This window comes from Schistocerca nitens, chromosome 9 (assembly GCF_023898315.1).
Source record: "Schistocerca nitens isolate TAMUIC-IGC-003100 chromosome 9, iqSchNite1.1, whole genome shotgun sequence".
NCBI classification, from domain to species: Eukaryota; Metazoa; Arthropoda; class Insecta; order Orthoptera; family Acrididae; genus Schistocerca; species Schistocerca nitens.
In genome coordinates this window covers 5,913,213-5,940,380 of record NC_064622.1, presented here as the reverse complement: position 1 = coordinate 5,940,380, position 27,168 = coordinate 5,913,213, and the positions used below count along the sequence as shown (strand labels likewise).

Sequence of the window (27,168 nt, the reverse complement as noted above, 5' to 3'; positions counted from 1 at the left end):
CACCTTTCATTCACACAAGCAAGCAAATACAACTCACATACACATGACTGCCAACTCCTGCAGTGTGGACCGGAATGCAGGTATCACATGGGTTAAAGCAGGAGTCTCAAGGGGCAGGGAAGCTGGAAGCAGAAGGGATAGCAGTGTAAGGGTGGGGTAAAAGAGGAGCGCTCTCTCGTGGAGTGTGTGGTAGAAAGGCGACAGATATATAGTCAGGAGGTTGTGGACAAGGAGGTGGGAAAAATGGAGCAAAAAAGGAGAGGATTGGGGAAAGATGGGCAGGTGCATTGGGAGACATTGGCAAACAACGGGGTTGAGAGATGAGAATGGGGAGGAGGTGATAGGACAAAGGGGGTGGAAACGGTTTAGTGGAGGGTGTGGCGATAATATTTTTCTGTAGGTTGAAGCCGGGTAATTACAGGAGCAGAGAATGTGTTGTAAAGATGACTCCCATCCGTACAGTTCAGAAAAGCTTGTGGTGGAGGGGAGGCTCCATATGACTGAGGTAGTGAAGCAACCATTGAAATCAAGCATGTTATGTTCGGTTACCTGTTGGGCCACAGGGTGGTTTACTTTGTTCTTGGCCGTATTTTGTTGGTGGACCATTCATCCTAGAGGACAGGTAGTTGCTAGTCATTCTAATATAAAAAGCTGTGCAATGATTCCACCAGGGCTGGTAAATGACGTGGCTGCATTCACAGGTGGCCCGGCCCCTGGCGGGAAAGGATAAGCCCGTCACAGGAGTGGAGTAGGAAGTGCTGGTCAGGTGTATTGGGCAGGTCTCGCACCTTTGTCTTCCATAGGCATATGATCCTTGTGGCAAGGGGTTGAGATTGGGAGTGGCATAGGGATGGACTAGGATGTTGTGGAATTTGAGTGTGTGATGGAACACCTCTTTAGGAGGGGTGGAAAGTATCTCGGGTAGGATGTCCCTCATTTCAGGGCATGATAAGTAATCAAACACCTGGCAAAGGGTGTGGTTCAGCTGTTCCAGTTGGGTGACGAAGGGGGCTGGTGGTAGCATTGGAGGTGTTGGGAAATGGCACAGGCGGTCTGTTTGCAGACTAGGTCTGGGGGATAGCGCTTGTCTGTGAAGGCCTTCATGAGACTCTAAGCACACTGGGCGAGGGAGTTCTTGTCACTGCAGAAGAGCTGCCTCCAAGTGGCCTGGCTGAATCGGAGGGATTCTTTGGTGTCGAGGGATGACAATTTTCAAAATGCAGGTACCTACTACATTGTGGCCATGGCCTTAATTTGTGTAAGACTTATTATTTTGTTTTGCCAGAAAAATAAGTGAAATTAATACACTCATGCTCATAAATTAAGGATAATTGCAGAATGTGGTTCCACACAACGTGTCACTACACAAAACTGGCGCTAATAATATAGGCACATAGGGAACATACACAACACACATCCATACGTCCACGGTATTGGTGATCAGTTGAGAAAACCGTCCTGAAACACATGTGCTACAAAACTCCACTGTTTCCTGTGCATGTATCTTGACATCAGTATGGGATATTATCACCGTGCACACGTACACAGGCCGCATAATGGGTTGGCATACTCTGGAGCAGGTGGTTGAGCAGCTTCTGGGGTATAGTTTCCCATTCTTGCACCAGTGCCTGTCTGAACTCCTGAAGTGTCTTAGGGGTTTGAAGACGTGCAGCGATACCTTGACCGAGAGCATCCCAGACGTGCTCGATATGATTTAGGTCTGGAGAACAGGCAAGCCACGCCATTCGCCTGATATGTTCTGTTTCAATGTACTACTTCACCATGGCAGCTCGGTAGGGCCATGCGTTATAATCCATCAGGAGGAAGGTGGGACCCACTGCACCCCTGAAAAGGTGGACATACTAGTGCAAAATGATGTCCCGATACACCTGACCTGTAACAGTTCCTCTGTCAAAGGACATTAAAGGGTTGGTATCTGGTTCCTGGTTCATGCCATATGAAAACCCGGCGGGAATCACTGTTCAGACTATACCTGGATTCGTCCGTGAACATAACCTGGGACCACTGTTCCAATAACCGTGTACTGTGTTCTTGCCACCAGGCTTTACGGGCTCTCCTGTGACCAGGAGTCAGTGGAATGCACCTTGCAGGTCTCAGAGTGAATAAACCGTGTCTGTTCAGTCATCTGTAGACTTTGTGTCTGGAGACAACTGTTACAGTGACTGCGGTAAGGTCCCGAGCGAGGCTATCTGCAGTACACCGTGGCTGTCTGCAGGCACTGATGGTGAGATATTGATCTTCTTGTGGTGTTGTACACTGTGGACATCCCGTACTGTAGTGCCTGGACACGTTTCCCGTCTGCTGGAATCGTTGCCATAATCTTGAAATCACACTTTGTGGCACACGGAGGGCCCGTGCTATGACCTGCTGTGTTTGATCAGCCTCCAGTCACCCTAGTATTCTACCCCTCATAACGTCATCAATATGTGTTCTTTGAGCCATTTTCAACACACAGTCACCATTAGCACATCTGAAAACGTCTGCACACTTACTCACTGTACCGTACTCTGACATGCACCAACACACATCTGTGTATATGGACTGCTGCCAGCATCACCGTGTGATGACTGCAAGTCAAATGCACCGCATGGTCATATCCCGAAGTGATTTAAACCTGCAAACTGCCTACCAGAGTGTTGTTTCACCATGTACCAGCATGATCCTTAATTTATGAGCATGAGTGTAGTAGTGCGATGAACAGTTGTGAAGTTTCACTTAAACTTGGAAAAACTACTGCTGAAACCCATCTTTTACTAAAAGACAATTTATCACATATGTGAGTTTTTGTTTTTCAAGTGTTTCGAAGTTGGCCGAGAACACAATGAAGATGACTGAAGCCCAGGATATCCTTCAACGTCAAAAACGGATGAAAATATCGAAAAAGTAGGTGATCTGATTTGATCTGACTGTCAGCTGAGTACTGCATTGGTTGCTAGAACTGTAGGAATTGACAAATAAATTAAACAGTTTGACACAAGAAAAGGGCATGCGTAACTGGTACCAAAAATTGTCACGATAGAACACAAAGAAGCGTGTGAAAATGTTTGTACTTGCACTTTGAATACCACTGAAAATGATCCTAATTTATTGAAAAGAGTGAGAACATGTGATGGATCTTGGTTTTTCACTTATGATCCAGAAACTAAGCACCGATTCATGCACTAAAATGGCTCAACTTCACCAATACTGAAAAAAGCCCTAATGAGCAAATCACTGGGTTCCTGAAGATCAGATTATTAATCAACATTACTACCATGAGCTTCTTGCTCAAATGCATGAGAAAATAAGGAAGAAACATCCCCAATTGTGGAAGAACAAGCTTTAGTTTCTGCATCAAAAAAGCACTGGATTGTATTACATTGTCTGTTAAGAGGTTTGTAGCAAAGTACAGCATCCCAGTGTTAGACAAACCATCTTATTCACCTGATCTAGCACCATGTCACATTCATCTGTTGCCTAAGGTCAAATCTGTATTAAAAGGAACAAGATTTCAGCCCTTTGTAGCAGTGAAACAAAAAGTGGCATTGATCATCAAGGAACTCACAGAGAAAGACTTGCAGCACTATTTTTGTTAGTGGAAAATTCGCATGGAGCATTGTAGGGATGGGGGAGGGCAGTATATTGAGGATGGCAGTAATTAATTACATATATACGTTGTTTAGTATGTTTTATAGCAATAGTCCCACTTTTTTATAGCCATGTCCTGTAGTCTTAAAAAGAAGTTAAAACATGAATGATAAACAGTAGAGACAAGAAGTTAGGCTGAATAACTAACACAGAGGTTGTAACATGCCCGGGGGTACAAATTGTGGGGGTCCCTTAAACTGGCTCTCGCTTCGGCCATGCGCCCTGTCCACACCACATACCTGACACTCGCGCGGTGGTCGTATTGTTCTGCTCCACACTGCTGCTGGTTTGCCTGAATTTATGCATCTAGATATGCAAGCGGGTTAAGGGGAGCCACTCAACATTAAACACAACACTGTCCTACATCTGGTATGAACCACTATATTCTGAGACGATAAGAAAATCACAGGTTGCACTGCTTACTTTCTCATAAGTGTTGATGCCATTTCACATTCTTGATGATTATCTGTCCACAATTATCATGTGGATGAGCGTGCGCCTAACCGACACGATGCAGGTGATCGTTGATGTTGCAGAATCCGAATATTCGAAGAAAAGTTTGTAACACACATCATGTACACACAGGTATGTGGTACCAGACCTTGTTGACACTTGTAATAATATAACGCTGTTCATAAAGTTAAATTACAGTTCACAGTTCTCACTTGTACGAGCGTGCGTGTAACCGCCGCGGCGCGGCTGATTGTTGATGATGCAGAACCACGGTGACCGAACGCATGTTCTAACGCTCGCTACAAGACACTGGCACTTGAATGCTTTCTTTTGTGGTAAACTATATTGCTGACTGACATTAGGTCATTCTCGGAGGTGGAGCACGAAGCGGATGATTGATGTTGTACGATACAACACGCAACGGGCAGATACTCGAGCACATTATCGGCGGCACTGCTCGTATTTAATTACTTCTTTATGCACTTTGCTCTGAATCCACTTCCGTATCTCATTACTTCACTGTAACAGCACTTGTAGCAATACTTGAACTTCCATAATAATGCCTTTCACATGTAGAGCTACCCACAGCACAACATTACAGCTCTGTGCCCATGTTCAGCTCTGCAAAATGCAGCCGCTCGCAAAGATACTCTGCAACCAAGCCAGCAATATGGCGATAAGCTTACATTCCCACAAGAAAATGTTTTCGAATTGTCGAAGAGAATATCGAAAATTTAGAGAATTTTCTCCCACAAGTGATTAATGAGATGGTGCAGAGGGAGGGGTTATACTGCCTCATCCCCCCGGTATAGACCCATTGCCACATTGTGGACGAGACATGAATTACTCACAATCATAGTAACATAAAGAACAGTAAGTAAACAGTTGTCAAAATAGAGGAAAATGTACATAATAAAAGAACCCTACCTACAATGCAACCTGTATCACAAAACAGTTACAACACAGTGGATAAACAAAGGGTTAATATAATAAGATGCAAGAATATTAAGTCTCTGAAATAGAAAGGTTCACAAATACAAATACAAGAGGTTATATATGATATACAGGTCCCTGAAAGGAAGAGACAAAAAAAACCACATTTGTTTGCTGCTACTCCAGATCACTGATGACACTATTAGGCACAAAAACTAGAGAACCTCCATCAGCACTAGGTCGTGAAATCCAGAAAAAAATTATTTCACTACTCACAACACTGCGTCACAAGGGAGCATTCTTTGCACTGAAACGGGGTGGGGAGTGGTTGTAGCGTCGGATCTGCAGCGACAGGTAGATGTGCAGTATAGTTGTCTGCTCGCCACTCTCGCCTCGTGGTAATCCGTCCATTGGTGTGCATGAAATAGGCTAATGACGCTCTCAGTGTCATCCTAGCAATGCTTATTCAACCTACTCATAGCCTATTACTACTACAGTAGACATTACAATGTTCTATCTGACATCATAAACACATTGGCTACTCAGTAACTGGTGAATAATACAAAAATAGTGGTACACAATCATCAAGCAGGTGTAATAAGGATTTTTTTAAAAATTAAAAACCTTTTGGATAGCACTACCTATATACACTAGTAATTACCCAAACCTTATCACTGTATGGGAAGGAAGAAACATAATAAATATAATCTACACTGAACAGATAGAAAGTGAAGAAAAATTATAATATTGCACATGGCAGTAACACATCCTAGTTAAGTCTCACTCAATTAGTGTGTCCTCATAAAACCTCATAATAATCAGAAATGAATGTTTGTACATAAGGACAACAGCAGCTGACATATATACAGATTCAGTCATGTCACATGCAGTATATTAGTCAGTCGTCAATCTTGCTCATTGTGGTATAGTTTAAAGTTTTCCACATGGTGTTTGCCCTAAATATGTTATATGTTCTTTCCACTTGCTATGTTTCCAGTTTCGCACTTGGTCATCTGATGCATTGTGCCCTGAGCTCTGATATCCGTAGCCACCACGATGTCCTCTGTGCCCACCATGGCCACAGAAACCACCATAATGTCTCCTGCCATTATTATTATTCCTATGTCATCCATTATTTCTACTGTTATGGTTTGAATGGGTATCTGTATTGGATTCACTGTTCCCTGATACTCTTGTATCATCTTCTCCTCCTGTTCCTCATGACTCTTACATCGTGTCTATTGTCCTAAAGCTGACTTTGTTGCCTCTTTGTCGTCTCTAGGGACTGCTAGCAACTTACCCTGAACTCCAGTCGGTAGTTTACTTATGATCGGGGACACTGTTGCTTCTGTTGTCATTGGTTCATCTAAATACAAGTTCCTCTCATAATAATCTTGAATAATCTTGAAAAAATTTCTTTAAGTTCTGGTCACACCCTCTCTCAAACCTTCTACCTTGGCATAGACTGTTACATACTTCATTATGCTTCCATCGCGACCAGTATTGTTGCAAAAATTCCCTTTCAGATTCAGCAAAGGTTGTACACTTACGACCTACCCTCATACCCCAGGTAACAGCTTCACCTTCCAATCTTGCTGCAACAAAGTGTACCTTCCTCTGCTCATCCCATAATTCAGGTAACATGCCCTTAAATTGATCTAGGAAATTTGTGGGATGCCATCTTCCATTCGGTTCAAAGTTCTTAAACTTCCCTATACGAAGAAAGACATCATTTTGTATACCAATTAAACTACCTCCTGCAATGCTTCCATTATGTAATAGTGATTTCACTTGGTCCTCCACCTGCTGACCGACCTGTTCCTTAGTCTTGCCTAGCTCACTGTACACCTCTTCTACTCACCGTGCGTAAGCATCCCGGTTTAGTGCAACAGCTGATATCCTGTGTTTACAGTGTTTCAATTTCTCATCCAGTCGTTTGAAATGCTTGTCTTAAACCTCAACCTTTTTAGTAAGTTCTTCCTTCACTTCTTTGACGTCAGATTCTACCCTTCCCAAATGTTTAGTACTTACTGCAATGTTCTCCTCAAACTGAACTTTAGGTTCAACTATCCTTTGATGACTTGACTCGGCCAGCTTCTTTAGAGACTCATTAGTCTCGACGATCTTCTCACTCGGTCATTTGTTTATCTGCTCTACCGATTGCTTAATATCTTCCTTTAATTGTTTGTTATCTTGCAATAATATTCTCTGGGTGTCTACTGATTGCCTAATATCTTCTTTCTGCCACTTAATACCTTCCTTTAATTGTTTGTTGTCATGCAATAATATTTTGTTATCATGCAATAATGTTTTTAGCATGTCAACAATGGACAGATCAGACATAAGTTTACACACATCACGTTTGAGCGTCTCCATGATTGGTGACAACACTGCATTCAGACTTCCCATCTCTGTTGATAAGCTACTGTCCCCTGTACCGGAATCCTTCGACATTTCACTACTACTTGCTTCTGTTTTCATCTCCACCTGATTACTTTCACCTGAAAGAGTTTGCTTTCAGCTCCCTATCTACTGCAGTTGCACCAACCTCATGGTTTGCCACACCGAGCCACAAATGAGTCACCCAAGCAAGAAATAAACAAATCACAGTAACACTCATAGCACAGAATGGATGGCAATAACCATAGCCAAACTACAACCCGTATGTATTCAATGCTGTAATTTGTACTCAGAAGCACACATAATATACAAGATCACATAACAGAAGAAAATAATGAAATATAAGCTAAGGCAAATACAGTTCTGCAGTTGTATTAACTGTTGTTATAAAATTAGGCTACTAAGTAAGCAGGGTCTGGCAGTGACATTTACTTTACTGTTTGTAATTACGTAAGTATAGAAGACAATCTGCACCACCAGTTAATTTACTCCCGTTGCTTCAGTTGCGCGAGGTAACGTTGTGATGCGCAACTTACTTTGCGTTGTCTTCTCGCCCTGTAGTCGCGGCTGTTTGTGGCAATTCCACGTGCTATAATTATTTTGTTTGTTGATTGATGCTTGTCCTTGGTGTCGACGTACTGCTTTGCTACACTGGCTGAAAAATGGGTTGTGGATTCCAACACACACTACTGTAAATCATGTAGCCAACAGGTGTGTTTCACAGTACTTTAATTTTTACTTTACACAACCTCCAATATTACACAGTTACATGGCCAGTGCATTATTATTTAACCTTCGATAAGCCTAATTAATAGTTAGCCGGTGAAACTCCACGTACTGCTACAATAGTTTACTGTTGAACATCTGTTGTTGTTGTTGTTGTTGTTGTTGTTGTTGTGGTCTTCAGTCCTGAGACTGGTTTGATACAGCTCTCCATGCTACCCTATACTGTGCAAGTTTCTTCATCTCCCAGTACTTATTGCAACCTACATCCTTCTGAATCTGCTTATTGTATTCATCTCTTGGTCTCTCTCTATGATTTTTACCCTCCACACTGCCCTCCAAGGCTAAATTTGTGATTCCTTGATGCCTCAGAACATGTCCTACCAACCGGTCCCTTCTTCTTTTCAAGTTGTGCCACGAACTCCCCTTCTCCCCAATTCTATTCAATACCTCCTCATTAGTTACATTATCTACCCATCTAATCTTCAGCATTCTTCTGTAGCACCACATTTCGAAGCTTCTATTCTCTTCTTGTCCAAACTATTTATTGTCCGTGTTTCACTTCCATACATGGCTACACTCCATACAAATACTTTCAGAAACGACTTCCTGACACTTAAATCTATACTCGATGTTAACAAATTTCTCTTCTTCAGAAACGCTTTCCTTGCCATTGCCAGTCTACATTTTATATCCTCTCTACTTCGACCATCATCAGTTATTTTGCTCCCCAAATAGCAAAACTCCTTTACTACTTTAAGTGTCTCATTTCCTAAACTAATTCCCTCAGCATCACCCGATTTAATTCGACTACATTCCATTATCCTCGTTTTGCTTTTGTTGATGTTCATCTTATATCCTCCTTTCAAGACACTGTCCATTCCGTTCAACTGCTCTTCCAAGTCCTTTGCTGTCTCTGACAGAATTACAACGTCATCGGCGAACCTCAAAGTTTTTACTTCTTCTCCATGAATTTTAATACCTACTCCGAATTTTTCTTTTGTTTCCTTTACTGCTTGCTCAATATAAAGATTGAATAACATTGGGGACAGGCTACAACCCTGTCTCACTCCCTTCCCAACCACTGCTTCCCTTTCATGCCTCTTGACTCTTATAACTGCCATCTGGATTCTGTACAAATTGTAAATAGCCTTTCGCTCCCTGTATTTAACCCCTGCCACCTTTAGAATTTGAAAGAGAGTATTCCAGTCAACATTGTCAAAAGCTTTCTCTAAGTCAACAAATGTTATAAATGTAGGTTTGCCTTTCCTTAATCTATTTCCTAAGATAAGTCGTAGGGTCAGTATTGCCTCACATGTTCCAACATTTCTGCGGAATCCAAACTGATCTTCGCCGAAGTCGACGTCTACCAGTTTTTCCATTCATCTGTAAAGAATTCGCGTTAGTATTTTGCACTTCCGACTTATTAAACTGATATTTCGGTAATTTTCACATCTGTTAACACCTGATTTCTTTGGGATTGGAATTATTATATTCTTCTTGAAGTCTGAGGGTATTTCGCCTGTCTCATACATCTTGCTCACCAGATGGTGGAGTTTTGTCAGGACTGGCTGTCCCAAGGCCGTCAGTAGTTCTAATGTAATGTTGTCTACTGCCAGGGCCTTGTTTCGACTCAGGTCTTTCAGTGCTCTGTCAAACTGTTCACGCAGTATCATATCTCCTATTTCATCTTCATCTACATCCTCTTCCATTTCCATAATATTGTCCTCAAGTACATCGCCCTTGTATAGACCCTCTGTATACTCCTTCCATCTTTCTGCTTTCCCTTCTTTGCTTAGAACTGGGTTTCCATCTGAGCTCTTGATATTCATACAAGTGGTTATCTTCTCTCCAAAGGTCTCTTTTATTTTCCTGTAGGCAGTATCTATCTTACCCCTAGTGAGATAAGCCTCTATATCCTTACATTTGTCCTCTAGCCATCCCTGCTTAGCCATTTTGCACTTCCTGTCGATCTCATTTTTGAGACGTTTGTAGCTTCATTTACTGCATTTTTATATTTTCTCCTTTCATCAATTAAATTCAATATTTCTTCTGTTACCCAAGGATTTCTACTAGCTCTTGTCTTTTTACCTACTTGATCCTCTGCTGCCTTCACTACTTCATCCCTCATAGCTACCCATTCTTCTTCTACTGTACTTCTTTCCCCCATTACTGTCAATTGTTCCCTTATGTTCTCCCTGAAAATCTGTACAACCTCTGGTTCTTTCAGTTTATCCTGGTCCCATCTCTTTAAATTACCACCTTTTTGCAGTTTCTTCAGTTCTAATCTACAGTTCATAACCAATAGATTGTGGTCAGAGTCCACATCTGCCCCTGGAAATGTCTTACAATTTAAAACCTGGTTCCTAAATCTCTGTCTTACCATTATATAATCTATCTGATATCTTCTAGTATCTCCAGGGTTCTTCCATGTATACAACCTTCTTTCATGATTCTTGAACCAAGTGTTAGCTATGATTAAGTTATGCTCTGCGCAAAATTCTACCAGGCGGCTTCCTCTTTCATTTTTTAGCCCCAATCCATATTCTCCCACTACGTTTCCTTCTCTTCCTTTTCCTACTGTTGAATTCCAGTCACCCATGACTATTAAATTTTCGTCTCCCTTCACTACCTGAGTAATTTCTTTTATCTCATCATACATTTCATCAATTTCTTCATCATCTGCAAAGCTAGTTGGCATATAAACTTGTACTACTGTAGTAGGCATGGGCTTTGTGTCTATCTTGGCCACAATAATGCGTTCACTATGCTGTTTTTAGTAGCTAACCCGCACTCCTATTTTATTATTCATTATTAAACCTACTCCTGCATTACCCCTATTTGATTTTGTATTTATAACCCTGTATTCACCTGACAAAAAGTCTTGTTCCTCCTGCCACTGAACTTCACTAATTCCCACTATATCTAACTTTAACTTATCCATTTCCCTTTTTAAATTTTCTAACCTACCTGCCCGATTAAGGGATCTGACATTCCACGCTCTGATCCGTAGAACACCAGTTTTCTTTCTTCTGATAACGACGTCCTCTTGAGTAGTTTCCTCCCGGAGATCCGAATGGGGGACTATTTTACCTCTGGAATATTTTACCCCAAGAGGACGCCATCATCATTTAACCATACAGCAAAGCTGCATGCCCTCGGGAAAAATTACGGTTGTAGCTTCCCCTTGCCTTCAGCCATTTGCAGTACCAGCACAGCAAAGCCATTTTGGTTAGTGTTACAAGGCCAGATCAGTCAATCATCCAGACTGTTGCCCCTGCAACTACTGAAAAGACTGCTGCCCCTCTTCAGGAACAACACGTTCGTCTGGCCTCTCAACAGATACCCCTCCGTTGTGGTTGCACCTACGGTACGGCTATCTGTATGGCTGAGGCACGCAAGCCTCCCCACCAATGGCAAGGTCTATGGTTCATGGGCAGGTTTGAACATCTATGAGCCGTAAAACATAACCACATAATTTAAAGTTTGTGAAGAATAAACAGGTGCATATGGAGCAAGACACTGCCACTGTTTTTACACACGGTCTAATTGTTTAACACTTATTCCAAAGTTATTTTGAAGCATTGTTATTGTTCTAACCAGCACAGATTACTCAGCCCTTATATATCATCACAGTAATAGGTGCTGAAACTACACATTGTTCGAAGTTCAAATTTTAGAAATTACAATTAAAACCTAACTCACTCAATTAACTGAATACATCGAAAAATTGCGTCTTGTCACAGCAGTTAATTACTTTGGAATTAATGAATGGCTGGTTTTGCTAACATTTTTCTGACTAGAGCCAAATAAATAGTTTAAGAATACTAGCATTTTGTCTTCCAAATGTTCCAATTATTACTGAATTTATATTTGTTTATACATCAACAGTAGAATTTAAGTTACGAAACAATCACTGATTTTGCCCTATAACAAAAGATACCAACTAGGAACAGTCAAAATAAATTAAAAAATCAGTTACATACATAAAACTAAACAAAATTAGATCTGGTGTTATATTCTTTAAAACTGAGGGCCAGTCTTTCCCTTTTATGAATATATAGATTATATTCACATATGCTAATGGTAAATAGTTAAAAGTAACAAAACAAATGTAAGGAGGCAGATGGCAAAACAAAATGGGAATTAAAATTATCTCAGCTTGCTTCGTCACATCACTCCGTCATTGGATTGACCAGACAGATATTGGTAATAGCTAAGTGGGCACTTCAATGACCAGAAGTGATGCCAGAAATTGGGTTTAAAACCTACACACAAAAAAATATTACATAAGAAATCTTATCAAAACTGCAGGAAATATGTTTTTCAAATTTATACTTATCTGAACTTGCCATACAAAAATCCCCATACAAAATATTTACATACTGATCACAAAAGTGCAAATAATGCATATAATACCTTTTCTTCTATATTCATGTCACAATTTGAAATGTGTTTCCCTAAGAAGTTATTAAGGTCCAAGTCTTCAGAACAAAAGGCACACAAACCTTGGATAACTACAGGCATTAGGATTTCCAGTGTAACCATGAAAAGACTGAACCAAGAAATTAAAACTTGCTCTGATCCACAGTTTGTAGAATATGTAAAAACACACAGAAAAATATACCGAAAGGCAATAGCAAAGGCAAAGTTGCTATATAATGACAACTTAATAATTAATAAACTTTGGAATAGTAATCAACATGGTTTTCATACAAAACGAAGCACAGAAACTGCAGTCATAGACTACACCCAAGAAATAATTTAAAATTTGGAAGAAAACAAAAGTGTAGTAGGAATCAATTTAGATTTATCTAAAGCCTTCGGTACAGTCTGCCATGAAATCCTCCTTGATAAGCTGGAAGCAGTAGGTATTAGAGGAAGAGTTAAAATGTGGTTTAAGTCATATATCAAAAACAGATCTCAGATTGTAGAGCTCACCATTGTAAATTCAAATCAAAAAATGTTAGTTTCAGAAGCAAAAGAAGTTCCTATAGTACCCCAGGGCAGCATCTTAGGGCCACTACTCTTTCTCATATATGTTAATGATTTATAGTTACGATATGGTACTGCCAAAATTGTACTATATGCAGATGACACAAGTCTGATAGTGAGCGACTTTAAAAACTCGTTACAGTCAACTACTGACAAAATCCTAAAAAGTATTGAGACTTGGTTCAGTGCAAATAAACTTACAGTCAATGCAAAGAAAACAAATTACATACAGTTTGGTAAAATGATCCAGGATGAAGACATTAATCTAGAACTGGATGACAGTCTAATAGAGAGAGATGTCTGCTTGTGTCTGTATGTGTGTGTGTGTGTGTGTGTGTGTGTGTGTGTGTGTGCGCGAGTGTATACCCGTCCTTTTTTCCCCCTAAGGTAAGTCTTTCCGCTCCCGGGATTGGAATGACTCCTTACCTTCTCCCTTAAAACCCACATCCTTTTGTCTTTCCCTCTCCTTTCCTCTTTCCTGATAGAAGCAACCTTGGGTTGCGAAAGAGAGAAGTCTATATCTCCTCTCAGATATGGCTTAGTGTGGAGATAAAAGAAGAAAACTATACTGGTGTCCAAAATTAAAACAACAAACCACTATTTCCCTGTTCTGTGTCTAATTCTTGATAAAATCATACAAAGCATCAACCAGATGTCCATATGATTGTGTTCTGCTCAGAAGATGGCATTCCAGTCAACGGACAACTATGCCAGTGATAATGCCGGGACACCTATGAAACAAGCTGTGTTTCCCAGGTAGCCCCACATCCACAATTGCTGTGTACACAGTCACAGACAGTGCAGTATGGCACAGAGAAGATGCCTAGCAGACTCTAAGCGGCGGAGGACCAGAGAAAAAAAGGAAGCAGGGCAGTTGCAAACTGATGTGGCCTGATGGCTTAGCCTGACTCAGTCTGTTGTTTCTCAGATGTGGCAACAGTGTATAGAGACCGAAACTGTATGCCAAAGACCAGGGTAGGGCCGACCAAGTGTGACTTCAGAAGAGAGGACTGTTATTTAGCTGTAAGGGCACGATAGTATCACTTGAGTACTGGACTTGTATTGAGGCAAATGGTGTGCAGAAGGCTTCGGCCGAGTGGCCTTTATGTTAGAAACACGCTGTATGTCTACCTCTGATGCACCTTCAAGAAGGGAAGGTGTAGAGTAGCGTCATTAACATGCCACATGGGCAGCCGAACAGTGAGCCAATGTTGTTTTCACTGATGAGTCCTGATTTAGTATGGAGAGTGATTATTGATGGATTTGCACCTGGAGGGAATGTGGAATACGGTTTTGGGACCCAAATATTGTGGAAAGAGACCAATATCGAGGAGCATCCCTAATGGTGTGGGCTGGTATTATGTTTACCACTCAAACACTGAATTTTACAGGTGAATCTGAAAGGTTTAACTGCTGTCAGGAATCATGACAAAATCTTGGAACCTCATTTGCAGCTGCAGTTGCAGTTGGCAGGACACTTAGAAGATGCAACAAGTCCACTAAAGAGACAGCTTACACTACACTCGTTCGTCCTCTGTTAGAATATTGCTGCACGGTGTGGGGTCCTTACCAGGTGGGATTGACGGAGGACATCGAAAGGGTGCAAAAAAGGGCAGCTCGTTTTGTATTATCACGTAATGGGGGGGAGAGTGTGGCAGATATGATACGCGAGTTGGGATGGAAGTCACTAAAGCAAAGACGTTTTTCGTCGCGGCGAGATCTATTTAGGAAATGTCAGTCACCAACTTTCTCTTCCGAATGCGAAAATATTTTGTTGAGCCCAACCTACATAGGTAGGAATGATGATCAAAATAAAATAAGAGAAATCAGAGCTCGAACAGAAAGGTTTAGGTGTTCGTTTTTTCCGCGCACTGTTCGGGAGTGGAATGGTAGAGAGATAGTGTGATTGTGGTTCGTTGAACCCTCTACCAAGCACTTAAATGTGAACTGCAGAGTAATCATGTAGATGTAGATGTAGATGTCATGAGGTGCTGTGGCCCCAGACTTTGTGTTGATGGACGATAAAGCTTGATGTCATAGAGCACGGGTGGTTGATGTTTTCTTGTAAGCAGAAGATATTGCATACATGACGTGCCTGTTTCTCTCCTGATTCGAATACCATAGAGCATGTCAGGGATGCACTAGGGAGATACTTGCATCATGTCAGCATCCACCAACCACTCTCCAAGACTGCATGCAGCTCTGCAGTAAGAATGGGTGCTACGGCCTTGGTGCGTTTCTGTTTCTGATATACGTAAATGACCTACCTTGTTCATGCAATACATGCAAGTTCACCATGTTTGCTGACGACACCAGCATTTTGATTAGTAACAAACAGCCCACTGATATAGAGGTTGATGCCAACAAATTACTTACAGTACTATTAACCTGGTTCCAAGTGAACTCGCTCACAGTAAACCTGAGCAAAACTAATTATATCCATTTCAACCTTGACCACAAACTCCCCCAGGAGATTACTGTTTTAAATAACAATAATCAGATAGAAAGGGTACACTGCACCAAATTCTTAGCCTCCACATAGACAGTAGGCTCAACTGGGACCACCATGTCCTCGAGACTGTAAAAAGGCTGTCCTCAGCAATTTTTGCCATTAGGACAATCTCACAATTTGGAGACATAAATGTCACGAAGTCTGCATACTTCCACTCCATTATGTGTTATGGCATCATCTTCTGGGGCAATTCACCCTTATCTAAAAAAATCTTCCTCGTGCAGAAAAAAGTAGTCCGTATAATGTGCAGAGTACCCCCGAGAACCTCCTGCCGTACGCTCTTTAAAAAACTTGGAATACTTTCCACAACCTGCCAGTATATTTTTTCCCTAATGAGTTTCTTGGTTGACAATCCTGCCCACTATGAAACCAATGAAAGCTTCCATTATCACGATACAAGAAAGAAGGCTGACCTCCACTTTGAACTAAAAAGTTTAACTCGGGTACAGAAAGGATTGCATTACTCCAGTGTCAAAATATTTAACTTATTACCGAGCTATATAAAAAGTCTACGTAGTAACAGTGCATCATTCAAAAACAATCTAAAGACATATTTAATCGAGGAAACATTTTACTCACTTGATGAATACTTCAACAGAGAAAAGTAGTCTTTGTATGTATTTACATTTACTGTTGTTTGTTTATGTTCCTTTTGTTGCTATTTGTAACCATATACTTACTGCGACAAATAGGCTTTTGCAATGTGATAAACTTTGCATAATGTATTATTCCTACGACTTTATTTTAGTTCATTATTATTTTTGCAAGTCTTATGTAATTTATGTCTAGTTCTGCTCTTGTAAACTAATTGATACCATGGTCTGTGAACATACATTACTCAAGTCATTCTACATCCTAGCGTCACACGCATAACAGGATCTATGGAATTTGTAGATAAATAAATAAAATAAATAGATAAATGAGACTTGTGACATCATTCACACCATGCCCTGTCATTGTCAGGGCTGTATTGCTGCCTTGTCACAACCCATACTGAGCACATTAATCAGTCGTCAGAATTTGTATGCAGATCTGTTAAGTTGGAAAAAATGAAGAACATTTTTGTCTACCATTATGCATGTTGCAGATGTTTACACTATGTATTCTTCACATTGTTTCTACTTAATACCACCTATTTATACTGTTTTGTGGCAAAATAATTGCAGCCTTGCAAAATTTGTTTGTTGCTTTAATCTTGCACACCAGTATACATTTACTCTTTCGATGTCTTGTTGGGAAGGTATTTGGAGTGACAGACCGTATTATTATCTTAGGACCTCAGAAATGGGAGACCTTGTCCACATTCATCTCCCCAATGAGGATTAACTGGGCTGTGGAAACTAACTGACTTAAACGCATGCATATGTTCACGCAACTAAAGTGAGTCGATTGCCCCACTAACGTAACCAAATTTTCCATTGGTGGTGTTTGACCAACCAAGCGTGTAAATGCATTCACACAACTGAGCATGAATAGGTCACCCCCTCAATCTGGCCTAAACATTCAAAAAATTCCTCCAGCAGGGTTTAACCAGAAAGATGCATACATGCGTCCATGCCACCCAGTGTGGATTGGTCACTCTCTCCCTTCAAGATGGCCTAAAAATACTGATGATTTGATTCAGATACTGAAATACATTGGCACTCAAGTGGTGATAGTGGGGAGCAACCAACAAGATGCATACACACATGTCTGTGCAACTCTGTGTGGAGCAGTTCTCATCTGTTCACTTCTAAAGTTACTCTTAATTTCTTCATATTTAGTCAACATACAACGACTACAAACTACTTTTAGTTCAGCAGTTACTTGTTTTATGCCTGTTTCTAGTGAGTCAATAGGTCACAAAATAGTTTGTAAATTCAGTGTAATGCTCCTTTTTGGAGACAAATTGTAGCTTTGCTGGAGAAGCAGTTGTAATGTCCACGATTGCTGATTTAACTTTCTACTGTTATTTTTTGTAATGAAACATCATGTCAAATTATCTTGAGAAATTAGCATTCTCTTTGCATTTGATATTGTAAAAAATCTTGAATGCTTGGGACTCTGAAACTTTCAGATAATTATTAAGGGACACCTTCTATACACTGTGAGCTGCACTGTAGGTTTTTGGGTTTATAAGCAGTCATCAGTTGCACCTCTGCAGCAGTGTCATGAATGTCAGTTGATGCAATAGGACCTGAAATCTGTCATATATAACATAATGTAATGGTCATGTATGTTACTGCTGTCAAATCTAAGGCAGTTTACACTATATGACAGTTACGTCAAACGTCATCAAGAATAGTCCCTGCCTAAGATTTGATAACAGTAACACACGTGACAATCTGTATACTATGTTATAGGACAGAGCTGAGAACCTATCATATTAACTGACATGCATGTATTTGTTATGGAGGTACATAGTATGCCACAGATGATGGGTTACAAACCTGAAAACTGGTTTTGGCAAATAAATGTTTCTAGTGCAGCCCGTGGTGTATAGTAGATTTTCTCTAATAAATCTGATATTGTCTTTGTCAGCTGGGTTTGTGTGACAAAGGGAATGCATCATTATTTTTATGTAGTGTTTCAGTTATTCTTGCATTTTAGTGTGTAACTGAAACTATATAATTTATAATTTTTTTCAGCCCAAGTGAAACAGTTTGCAGAGTTGCAAGTTGGTCTTCTCACACAGTGCCTTAAGTGGAAGACTGTTTCACGATCCAATTACAGCACTGTACAAAATATTTTATTGAAGGTGAATTCAAAACTAAATGGAGTGAATCACAACCTGGCACCGCTTACCAGGTTGGTACTTTCAAATAAATTTGTGTATAGTATGTAATTGTATTGAAATTACAGAGCACTTATTTTTATCGTCTGTAATGAAACTAAATGCTTTCGCTGAAAAACAGTGTACAACAGATAGGTCAGACTCCAGTCGTGATGGATCTAATGGCAAAAATAGACCTGACCTATTTGAGGACATTTTTACCTCTCTCTTATCTAACCATTGTGAAAATTTTGACATAGTCAAGTTTATTTTTGGTAGCAAACTCCATAAGTACAAGGCATGTCCATAAATAAAGAGTACTGCTTGTTTGAAAATGGAAAAAGAAATACATTTATTAAAAATTTACAATCACATTAACTGATCCTTCTATTCCTTTGTGGTACAACAACACGATTATAAATGAAAATCACAATATTGCATATGTTCTACAGGATTAATTTATTTAGTTAACCATTTTTTGTCTTGCAAGACCATCATCAGAATTTAACTGACTGTCATTATCAAAGAGGTTATAATATTTGTGAACAACTTTAGAAAATATGTCACCCATCTGGACTGAGGCACAAACACTCAGTAAATTTCATCTTTGACAGTGCAGCTGTAATGAAATTGAAAAAGTAAAAAGTTAAGCAGTAAATAAATATAAATGGAACAAACTAGGAAAAACATTAACAGTAAACTCAAAAAACAGTGCCGATATAATAATTTAAATTAAATTAACAATCCCAATAAAATTAGTAGTTGAGAGAGTAATAAAGAATAGCGTGAAGAGGTATCATGTATGAAAGGAGGTACAGAAATAGGTAAAGGATCGAACTGACAGCTGTAACAACAAAATGTATGGAGTATATAGGCAGTCAGAATAAAATAAATAGATACAGGAGAATATAGGAATAGAAAGGAATGGACATGTGGGAAACCTTAGGAAAACTCTGAGCATTAAGTGAAGTTTGGGAGTATTAAGCTGTGTTTGGGCATTTAATATTAATGAGGGCTGTGGGCTAGGTGTTGTTGATTTCCAGGACTTCCAGCAGGTTGAGTCTCTGGTCTTTGTTTCCAAGTGGAAAACATTGGACTGTGGCTGGTGCTATGGCTCTCACTCAGTATATGCTCAGCAACTATGGAGTCATAATTTTGCAACCTCCAGGCATAGAGGAAGGGTATAAGTTTCATAATTTTCAGTTTTCAGTCAGGACAGGATTGCAGCTGTTGGTTGAGGCAATAAATTTTATTATGTCTAGCTCTGTTTCAAATTTCCTTAGGACATGGCGACAGATTTGTGACGGTGCACTTTTGAATGTGAAGCTGCTTGTTTGTGTGTTACCGTGTGCTGTGAGCAAGATTATTACTGTGTCTGCGGTTGTAGTTTTTCTATAAATGTTGAAATAGTATGTTTGTGTACTAATGTCAGTGGCTGGATCTAGGAAGTTTGTGGATTTTTTGCCAATCTCCATTGTGAACTAAATATTTTTAGTTGACTTTTTAAGTTATGAAAAAGTGTGTTGAGTTGTCTTTTAGTGCCTGTCCCCACACACAATACACAAACTTCATATCTGAACCAGTGTTTAATATGTGCACTTAAAGATTCTTTGTTCAAAGTAGTCCATGAATATTTCAACCAAAAGTGGACTAAGAGGGAAAACTATAGCTAAACCATCTACCTGATTACTCAGAGTCCCTTGGAACTGGAAATAGTTTGGTGCTAAACATACCTAAGTGGTCAGTCTCAAGTCTTCACTTCTACACAGCTGTCATTAAACCTGGACATCAGCTCTGCCAGAATATTACTGCATACACCTGACGGTATGTTGCAAAACAAATTACAGACTTCAGAGGATGCTAATTTAGCCCTCAGAGAGATATATCTTTAATCTTAGATACGTGGTGCACTTGATGCTCTGTAAGATATATGTTTAATCTTATTTATAAGTTCCACTGAGTTTGAAATACCATTGATTTGATTTGAATTTTATCTTATTTTTAATTAAAGTGTCCGATTTACTAGTCAACATGTAAGATGGGGCAGTGAATGATGGTACAACTGGACGGATGGGTACACCTTGCTTACATAGTTTTGGAATTTGAATGGTTCAAATGGCTCTGAACACTGTGGGACTTAACATCTGAGGTCATCAGTCCCCTAGACTTAGAACTACTTAAACCTAACTAACCTAAGGACATCAGACACATCCATGCCCGAGGCAGGATTCGAACCTGCAACCTTAGCAGCAGCAGCGCAGTTCCAGGCTGAAGTGCCTCGAACCGCTCGGCCACAACAGCTGGCTTTTGGAATCCCATACAGTCTATAAGGTCATGGGTTCATGTTAATAGCTTTGACTCGAAATCAGGAAACTTAATTTTGTAAGAATTAGGTACACATTTAATCTAATCTTCAAATAACTTATAGGGTCTTTAGGAAGGATTTGGAAGCACGTGGGACTCAGGAAACTATCGAAACTTTTCAAATAATCATGCTTGTTCAAAAGTACAATGGTATTGCATTTATCTGATTTTGTGGTAATAAAATCTTAGTAACATGATTTCTTTTTAAATATCTTGAGGGTGTGAAAGTCCTCTAAGATGGTACACCTAAATGTTTTTCCTTTCTTTAGTGCATGAGTAACTAAATGTTTGCAGTATTGCTTTTAGCTAAAGTGTATTCAGTATCTGACTTAGGTGGGAAGGACTAAGTCTGACAGGTTAATGATATGCTGTGAATACTTTTGTTTCAATTACTAATCATCCCTAATTTGTTGTTGTTTGGCAAGTATATATCATGCGTAAGAATACTCATGCATTGATGAACTTCACTAATAAGAACACAAACTCACATGAGTGCAGCCTCAACATGTTTGTCTAATGGATCACTTTTAGATGAGTACACACATTATCACATATGTGATACAACTTTTTCATTTCTTCCTTCATACATGTATATCTTGTGACCTTCACAACATTATTTGCAGTGGCAGATGTTCCTCTTGATCTGATGGTACACATTACTACTATTCATCAGCTAGCCCCATAACAGATTTAATTTCATTAAAAAATCTGGAACAGCACGTTTTCCTTTGGAAGAAGAAACTGAATTATGCTCTTCACACTGCAGCATCAGGAGTTGTAATGGAGACACGCATTTCAACATAGCACTACAACAACAGTTTTCATGTAGTTGAGACAAATGAGTATTTGTTCTACTGTCAACACCTTCTTGTTAAATGTAAGCACTGCCAACTTTATCAACCAAAAAAAAAGAAGAAGAAGAAGATCGTTTTGAGTGTCAGAGGTGCAGTACCCTTTGCTTTATGGACATGACTTGTATCTTCCTTGATTTTGTTTGAAAAATATTTTCCAATACACTGGAAATAAGAGAAAACAGTTAGATTAACCATGAGTTTAAATTCATGTTCTAGAAAATAATGTTTTAGTTATCTTCTCTTACTTGTCCTAGAATATAAAAAATTTCCTGGTATTGGGTTATACCCTTTTCTAAACTGAAATAAAATGTTACAGAATTTTGTTATCTATCTTTCACACTTGAATCACCATTTCAATACATTCCTTCACAAATTATGCCTGTAGGATGTAAGGTAGAACTTACAAATGGTACCTGCTACTCATAATTCAGCTTACCCCTAAAAATCACCAAACTTACAACAAAAATATTGCAGTACATCCAGTGACAATATTTTTAAGAAAGGCAAAAGAATTTAATTTACTATGTATATTTTTTGTTCGGGATGTGGAAGAGCCTCTTCCAGCGGCTATCAAGCGTGCGGGGTGCAGCCGGGTGCAGATTGTTGCCCATGTCGGCACCAGCGGTGCCTGTCGTTGGGGTTCTGAGGTAATCCTTGGGTCCTTTTGATGGCTGGCTAAATTGGCAAAGGCAGTCCCAACTCTCAAGGAGGGGAAGCCAAGCTGATGATTTGCAGCATTGTACCCAGGGTGGATCGGGGTCCTCTGGTTTGGAGTCGAGTGGAGAATCTAAACCGGAAGCTACGTTGGCTCTGTGACAAAAATGGTTGTAGATTTCTCAACCTACGCTATGGGGTGGAAGGTTGTAGGATGCCCCTTGATAGATCAGGGGTGCACTACACACAGGAAGCAGCTACATGGGTAGCACAGTACTTGTGGCGTGCACATGCGGGTTTTTAGATTAGGTTCCTCTCCACAGGAAACAAACCATTGGCCTGAAAAATTATCAGTTCATGACACTGATGTGGATGTGTCAACTGTAAAAATTGTTATTTTGCCTAAACAGTTCATTCCAAAGGATTTAAATATGCTCAATATCATGTTAGTAAATTGTCAAAGTGTCTGTAGCAAGATCTCTGAGTTACTCTCCGAAATAGGCAGTAGCAATGCCAATATTGTATTAGGTACCAAAAGCTGGATGAAATCAGACATAAGTAGCAGTGAAATTTTGAACTCAAATTGGACCATGTTTAGGAAGGATAGGACTGATGCTATGGGAGGTGGTGTGTTCATTGCAGTTAAAAGCTGTTTAAATGCAGTTGAAATCGATACTGGGTCAGACTTTGAAATAGTCTGGATAAAGCTGTCAATCAGACAAGGATTGTCCATTGTATTAGGACGTTTTTATAGACCACCTGCATCCACAACAAATGTGGCAGAACATTTCAGGGAAATTCTTCAGTACATAGGGAATAAATATCCAAATTATAAGCTAGTTATAGATGGAGACTTTAATCTGACATCCACTGACTGGGAAAATTACACATTTATCACAGGAGGCAGAAGCAAAGACTCATGTGAAGTTATTCTAGGAGCGCTCTCAACATACAACCTTGAACAATTGGTTAGAAAACCAACTCAAGATGGGAACATATTAGATATCGTAGTGACAAACAGACCTGATCTTTTTGAGGAAGTTAATCTAGAAGAGCCAGCCGCAGTGGTCTAGCAGTTATTGGCGCTCAATCCGGAACCACACGACTGCTACGGTCGCAGGTTCGAATCCTGCCTTGGGCATGGATGTGTGTGTGATGTCCTTAGGTTAGTTAGGTTTAAGTAGTTCTAAGTTCTAGGGGACTGATGACCACAGATGTTAAGTCCCATAGTGCTCAGAGCCATTTGAACCATTTGAATCTAGAAGAAGGTATTAGCGACCATAATGTCGTTGTGGCCTCTGTCAGTGGAAATTGCAAAAACACCAAAGAAACAGTGTAGAGTTTTCTTGTTTGGGAAAGCAAATAAAAGTGTCATTAATGAATATCTTCATAGTGAGCTCCAAGCATTCACCACGGACGCAAGGATATTTGAGCATCTTTGGTTGGAATTAAAGGTATTGTCCACTACGTGCTAGAGAAATATTTGCCTAGCAAAAATATAGGGGAGGGAAAGGATCCACCTCAGTACAAAAATCCTATTAGGAAATTGCTGAGAAAGCAGAGAATTTTGCAAAGTCGTTTTAAACGTAGTCACTGCCCCAATGATGAACAGAAATTATGTGAAATGAAAGCAGCTGTCAAAAGGTCAATGAGAGATTCTTTTAACGAATTTGAAAGCAATATTTTATCTGCAGATTCTAAAAATAACCCCAAAAAATTTTGGACGTACGTAAAATCTGTTAACACTACAAATAATTCACTACCTTCTCTTGCTGACAGTATGGGTAATGCAATTGATGATGATAAACAGAAGGCCGAAATTCTCAACCTAGCTTTCAAAAACTCGTTTATGGTAGAAGACTGCAGCACCATACCCTCTTTCAATTATTGAACAAATGCAAGGATGGCTGACATAGTGTATCTGGGATTGTAAAACAGTTAAGATCCTTAGACACCAGGACGGCATCTGATCCAGACGGAGTCCCCGTAAGATTTTATGTTGCCTATGCTACAAATATAGCACCATTCTTATCCATCATCTATCAGAGTTCATGGGAACAGCAGAAAGTTCCACGGGACTGGAAGAAGGCCCAGGTCATAGCAATCAATAAAAAGGGTAGGAAATCGGATGCAGCCAATTTCACTGACATGGATTTGTTGTAGAATCATGGAACATATTTTGTGCTCAGACATAATGACCTTTCTAGACTCTGAGAAGCTCATCTGCAAAAACCAGCATGGTTTTAGGAAACAGCAGTCATACGAGATACAGCTGGCCCTCTTTGTGCATGATATACAACAGGATCTAGATAACAGCTCCCAGGTTGATGCCATATTTCTCAACTTTCCAAAGGTGTTCGACTCAGTTCCACACTGTCGCTTGCTCCAAAAAGTGTGCACTTACAGTCTGTCTGATGACATATGTGGTAGGATAGAAAGTTTTCTAACAGACAGAGAGCAGTATGTCGTCCTGAATGGGGTGACTTCAGCAGAAACAAGCGTAACTTCAGGTGTGCCCCAGGGCAGCGTAATAGGTCTGCTGCTTTTTACAATTTACATAAGTGATCTGGTTGATGGTACTGACAGCAGCATTAGACTATTTGCCAATGATGCTGTAGTCTACAGGAAAGTATTATCATACAAAAGTTGTGAACAAATCAATGAGGATTTGCAGAAAATAAATGTGTGTAATGACTGGCAGTTATATTTCAGTATTAGTAAGTGTAACCTACTGCGTATGACAAGGCAAAAATCCCCATTAATGTAAGAGTACAAAATAAATGCCCAGTCTTTGGAAGTGGTAACATCCATCAAGTATCTGGGTGTGACTATTCGAAATGATCTGAAATGGAATGATCAGATTACACAAGTAATGGGCAAGGTGAACTCTAGATTGCAGTTTATTGGTAGAATCCTGAAGCAATGCAGTCCTTCAACAAAGTAAATAGCTTACAATACATTAGTTCATCCAGTGTTAGAGTATTGTTCGTCTGTATGGGACCCTTACTAGTTGGGTCTGATTCAGGAGATTGGGGAGGTCCAAAGAAGAGCGGCAAGATTCGTGACTGGTGCATTTATCCATTGCGAGAGTGTTACAAATCTCATAGAAAGTTTGAAGTGGGACACACTCGCAGATAGACAACACACTAAATGGAAGGGGCTGCTCACTAAATTCCGAAATCCGATCTTCGCCGAGGATGTGGAGCGTATATTATTACTACCAACTTTCAAATCGCGCAATGATCACCATTCAAAGATAAGGGAAATTAGAGCTCGTACTGAGGCATTCAGACAGTCATTTTTCCCTTGCGCGATCTGTGAGTGGAACAGGGGGGGGGGGGGGGGGGAATATGATTTCGGCATGAATTGTAGGTGTAGATTGCATCTGTAGTCACAATAATAATAATAATTACAAATATATTTTGCCAATGAAAATTTCTAAAAGAATAAATATAAAAAAAGAACTGTGATATATCTGTGAACCAATACCATTCAGGTGCAGGTACAACCTACACATGTATTTCACATTGAGACGTGTGTATTTGGTGGTGGTGGTTAGTGTTTAACGTCCCGTCGACCGTGTGTATTTGCTTTAAACATCATGTTAGTTATAAATATAAATGTAAAAAACATGTATGTGAGCACTATTAGACATTATTGTATAATAAAATTGTGTATTCTGTTTGGACTGGTGGGGATCAAGCATCTGGGAGTAGTAAGGTGGTGTGCGAAAATAAAATAATGTTAGAAGTAAAAATATTTATTTATTTTCCCAGTGGGTGAATCTTTAATTACAAAAGCAGGTGACATTAGTTTGCCTCAGAGACTAAGTGGGAAAACAAATAGTTAGATTCTGAGAAATTCAGAAGTTATCAAAATTAGATGATGCAGGAAATAACATATATATGCATCTGTGAAGCAGACAGGATACAGAGTAGACAGTAATGTGAGTAAATACCAAAAATTAAAAAAAAAAAAAAACAAAAAAAGCACATTCACAGCTGAAAAGACAAGCAGAAAAAATTGTGTCTGACTAGTTTGAACAAGCTGGAAAAGCAGAAATTTTAGTTAATGTATGCATCTGTGAATCAGATTCTTGCACCAAATAAAATCAGACCCCTGATAGGAAAATTAGTATTCAAATTTTAAAACAAAGGAATTGCTATGTCGCTGTATGCATATAAAATAATGTGTTCGTCTGTGAAGCAGACTTGAACACGAACTAACATCAGTTACATGAAACACAGAATTTTAAAAAAGTTCATACTGATGAAAACTATAACTTAACACACACACACAGCTGTGAAACCATTAAAGGGAAACATCTGTTTCACTAATATAGGTAATCATAGTAAAGAGGAACTTCAAATTTATACATCTGGGAAATAGACTTGTGCTTTTTGACTTTACACACACAGCTGTGAAGCAGCCTATTTCATGAATGTGTGTAATTGTAGAAGGCAGAAAATTTAACATTTACGCATCAATAAAACAGACTGAAGTGTTTACCAAGTACTTTTATGAATAACGATATCTCAGGCAAGCAAAGGGTATAAAGCATGCAAATTAGATGAATACAGCAACACCTTGATTTCGGCTGATCTCCCAGGCAGATGCTTGACAAATTGTAAATCATACACGCAGACTACAAATTAAATTTACATAGCAATTGAATATAACAGAAACATGAGGGCATACAACTGAGTCCCTTGCCCACCTAGTATTAGAAGAAGATGAATATTAAGAGGCACTTAAATACAAGAGACAATAGACACTATAATTTCAATTTAAAAAAATTATGTGTGTCCTAAAACTGACCCACTCTTACAGTTAAGTGACTATTTACTTGGACAAAACTATGTTCCTCACTGTTGTTCCTG

General features: G+C 39.6%; 1 protein-coding gene across 2 annotated transcripts in view; it reads left to right on the top strand.

The window, feature by feature from the left end:
• The window catches only part of LOC126202889 (protein argonaute-2-like), a 333,247-nt gene that overhangs the window by 231,505 nt on the left and 74,574 nt on the right, over window positions 1-27,168 (top strand). For both annotated transcript variants that reach the window (XM_049936951.1, XM_049936952.1), the window contains exon 16: window positions 18,292-18,451. In XM_049936951.1, coding sequence (XP_049792908.1) covers window positions 18,292-18,451 — 160 coding nt within the window. The remainder of the gene's footprint in view (window positions 1-18,291; window positions 18,452-27,168) is intronic.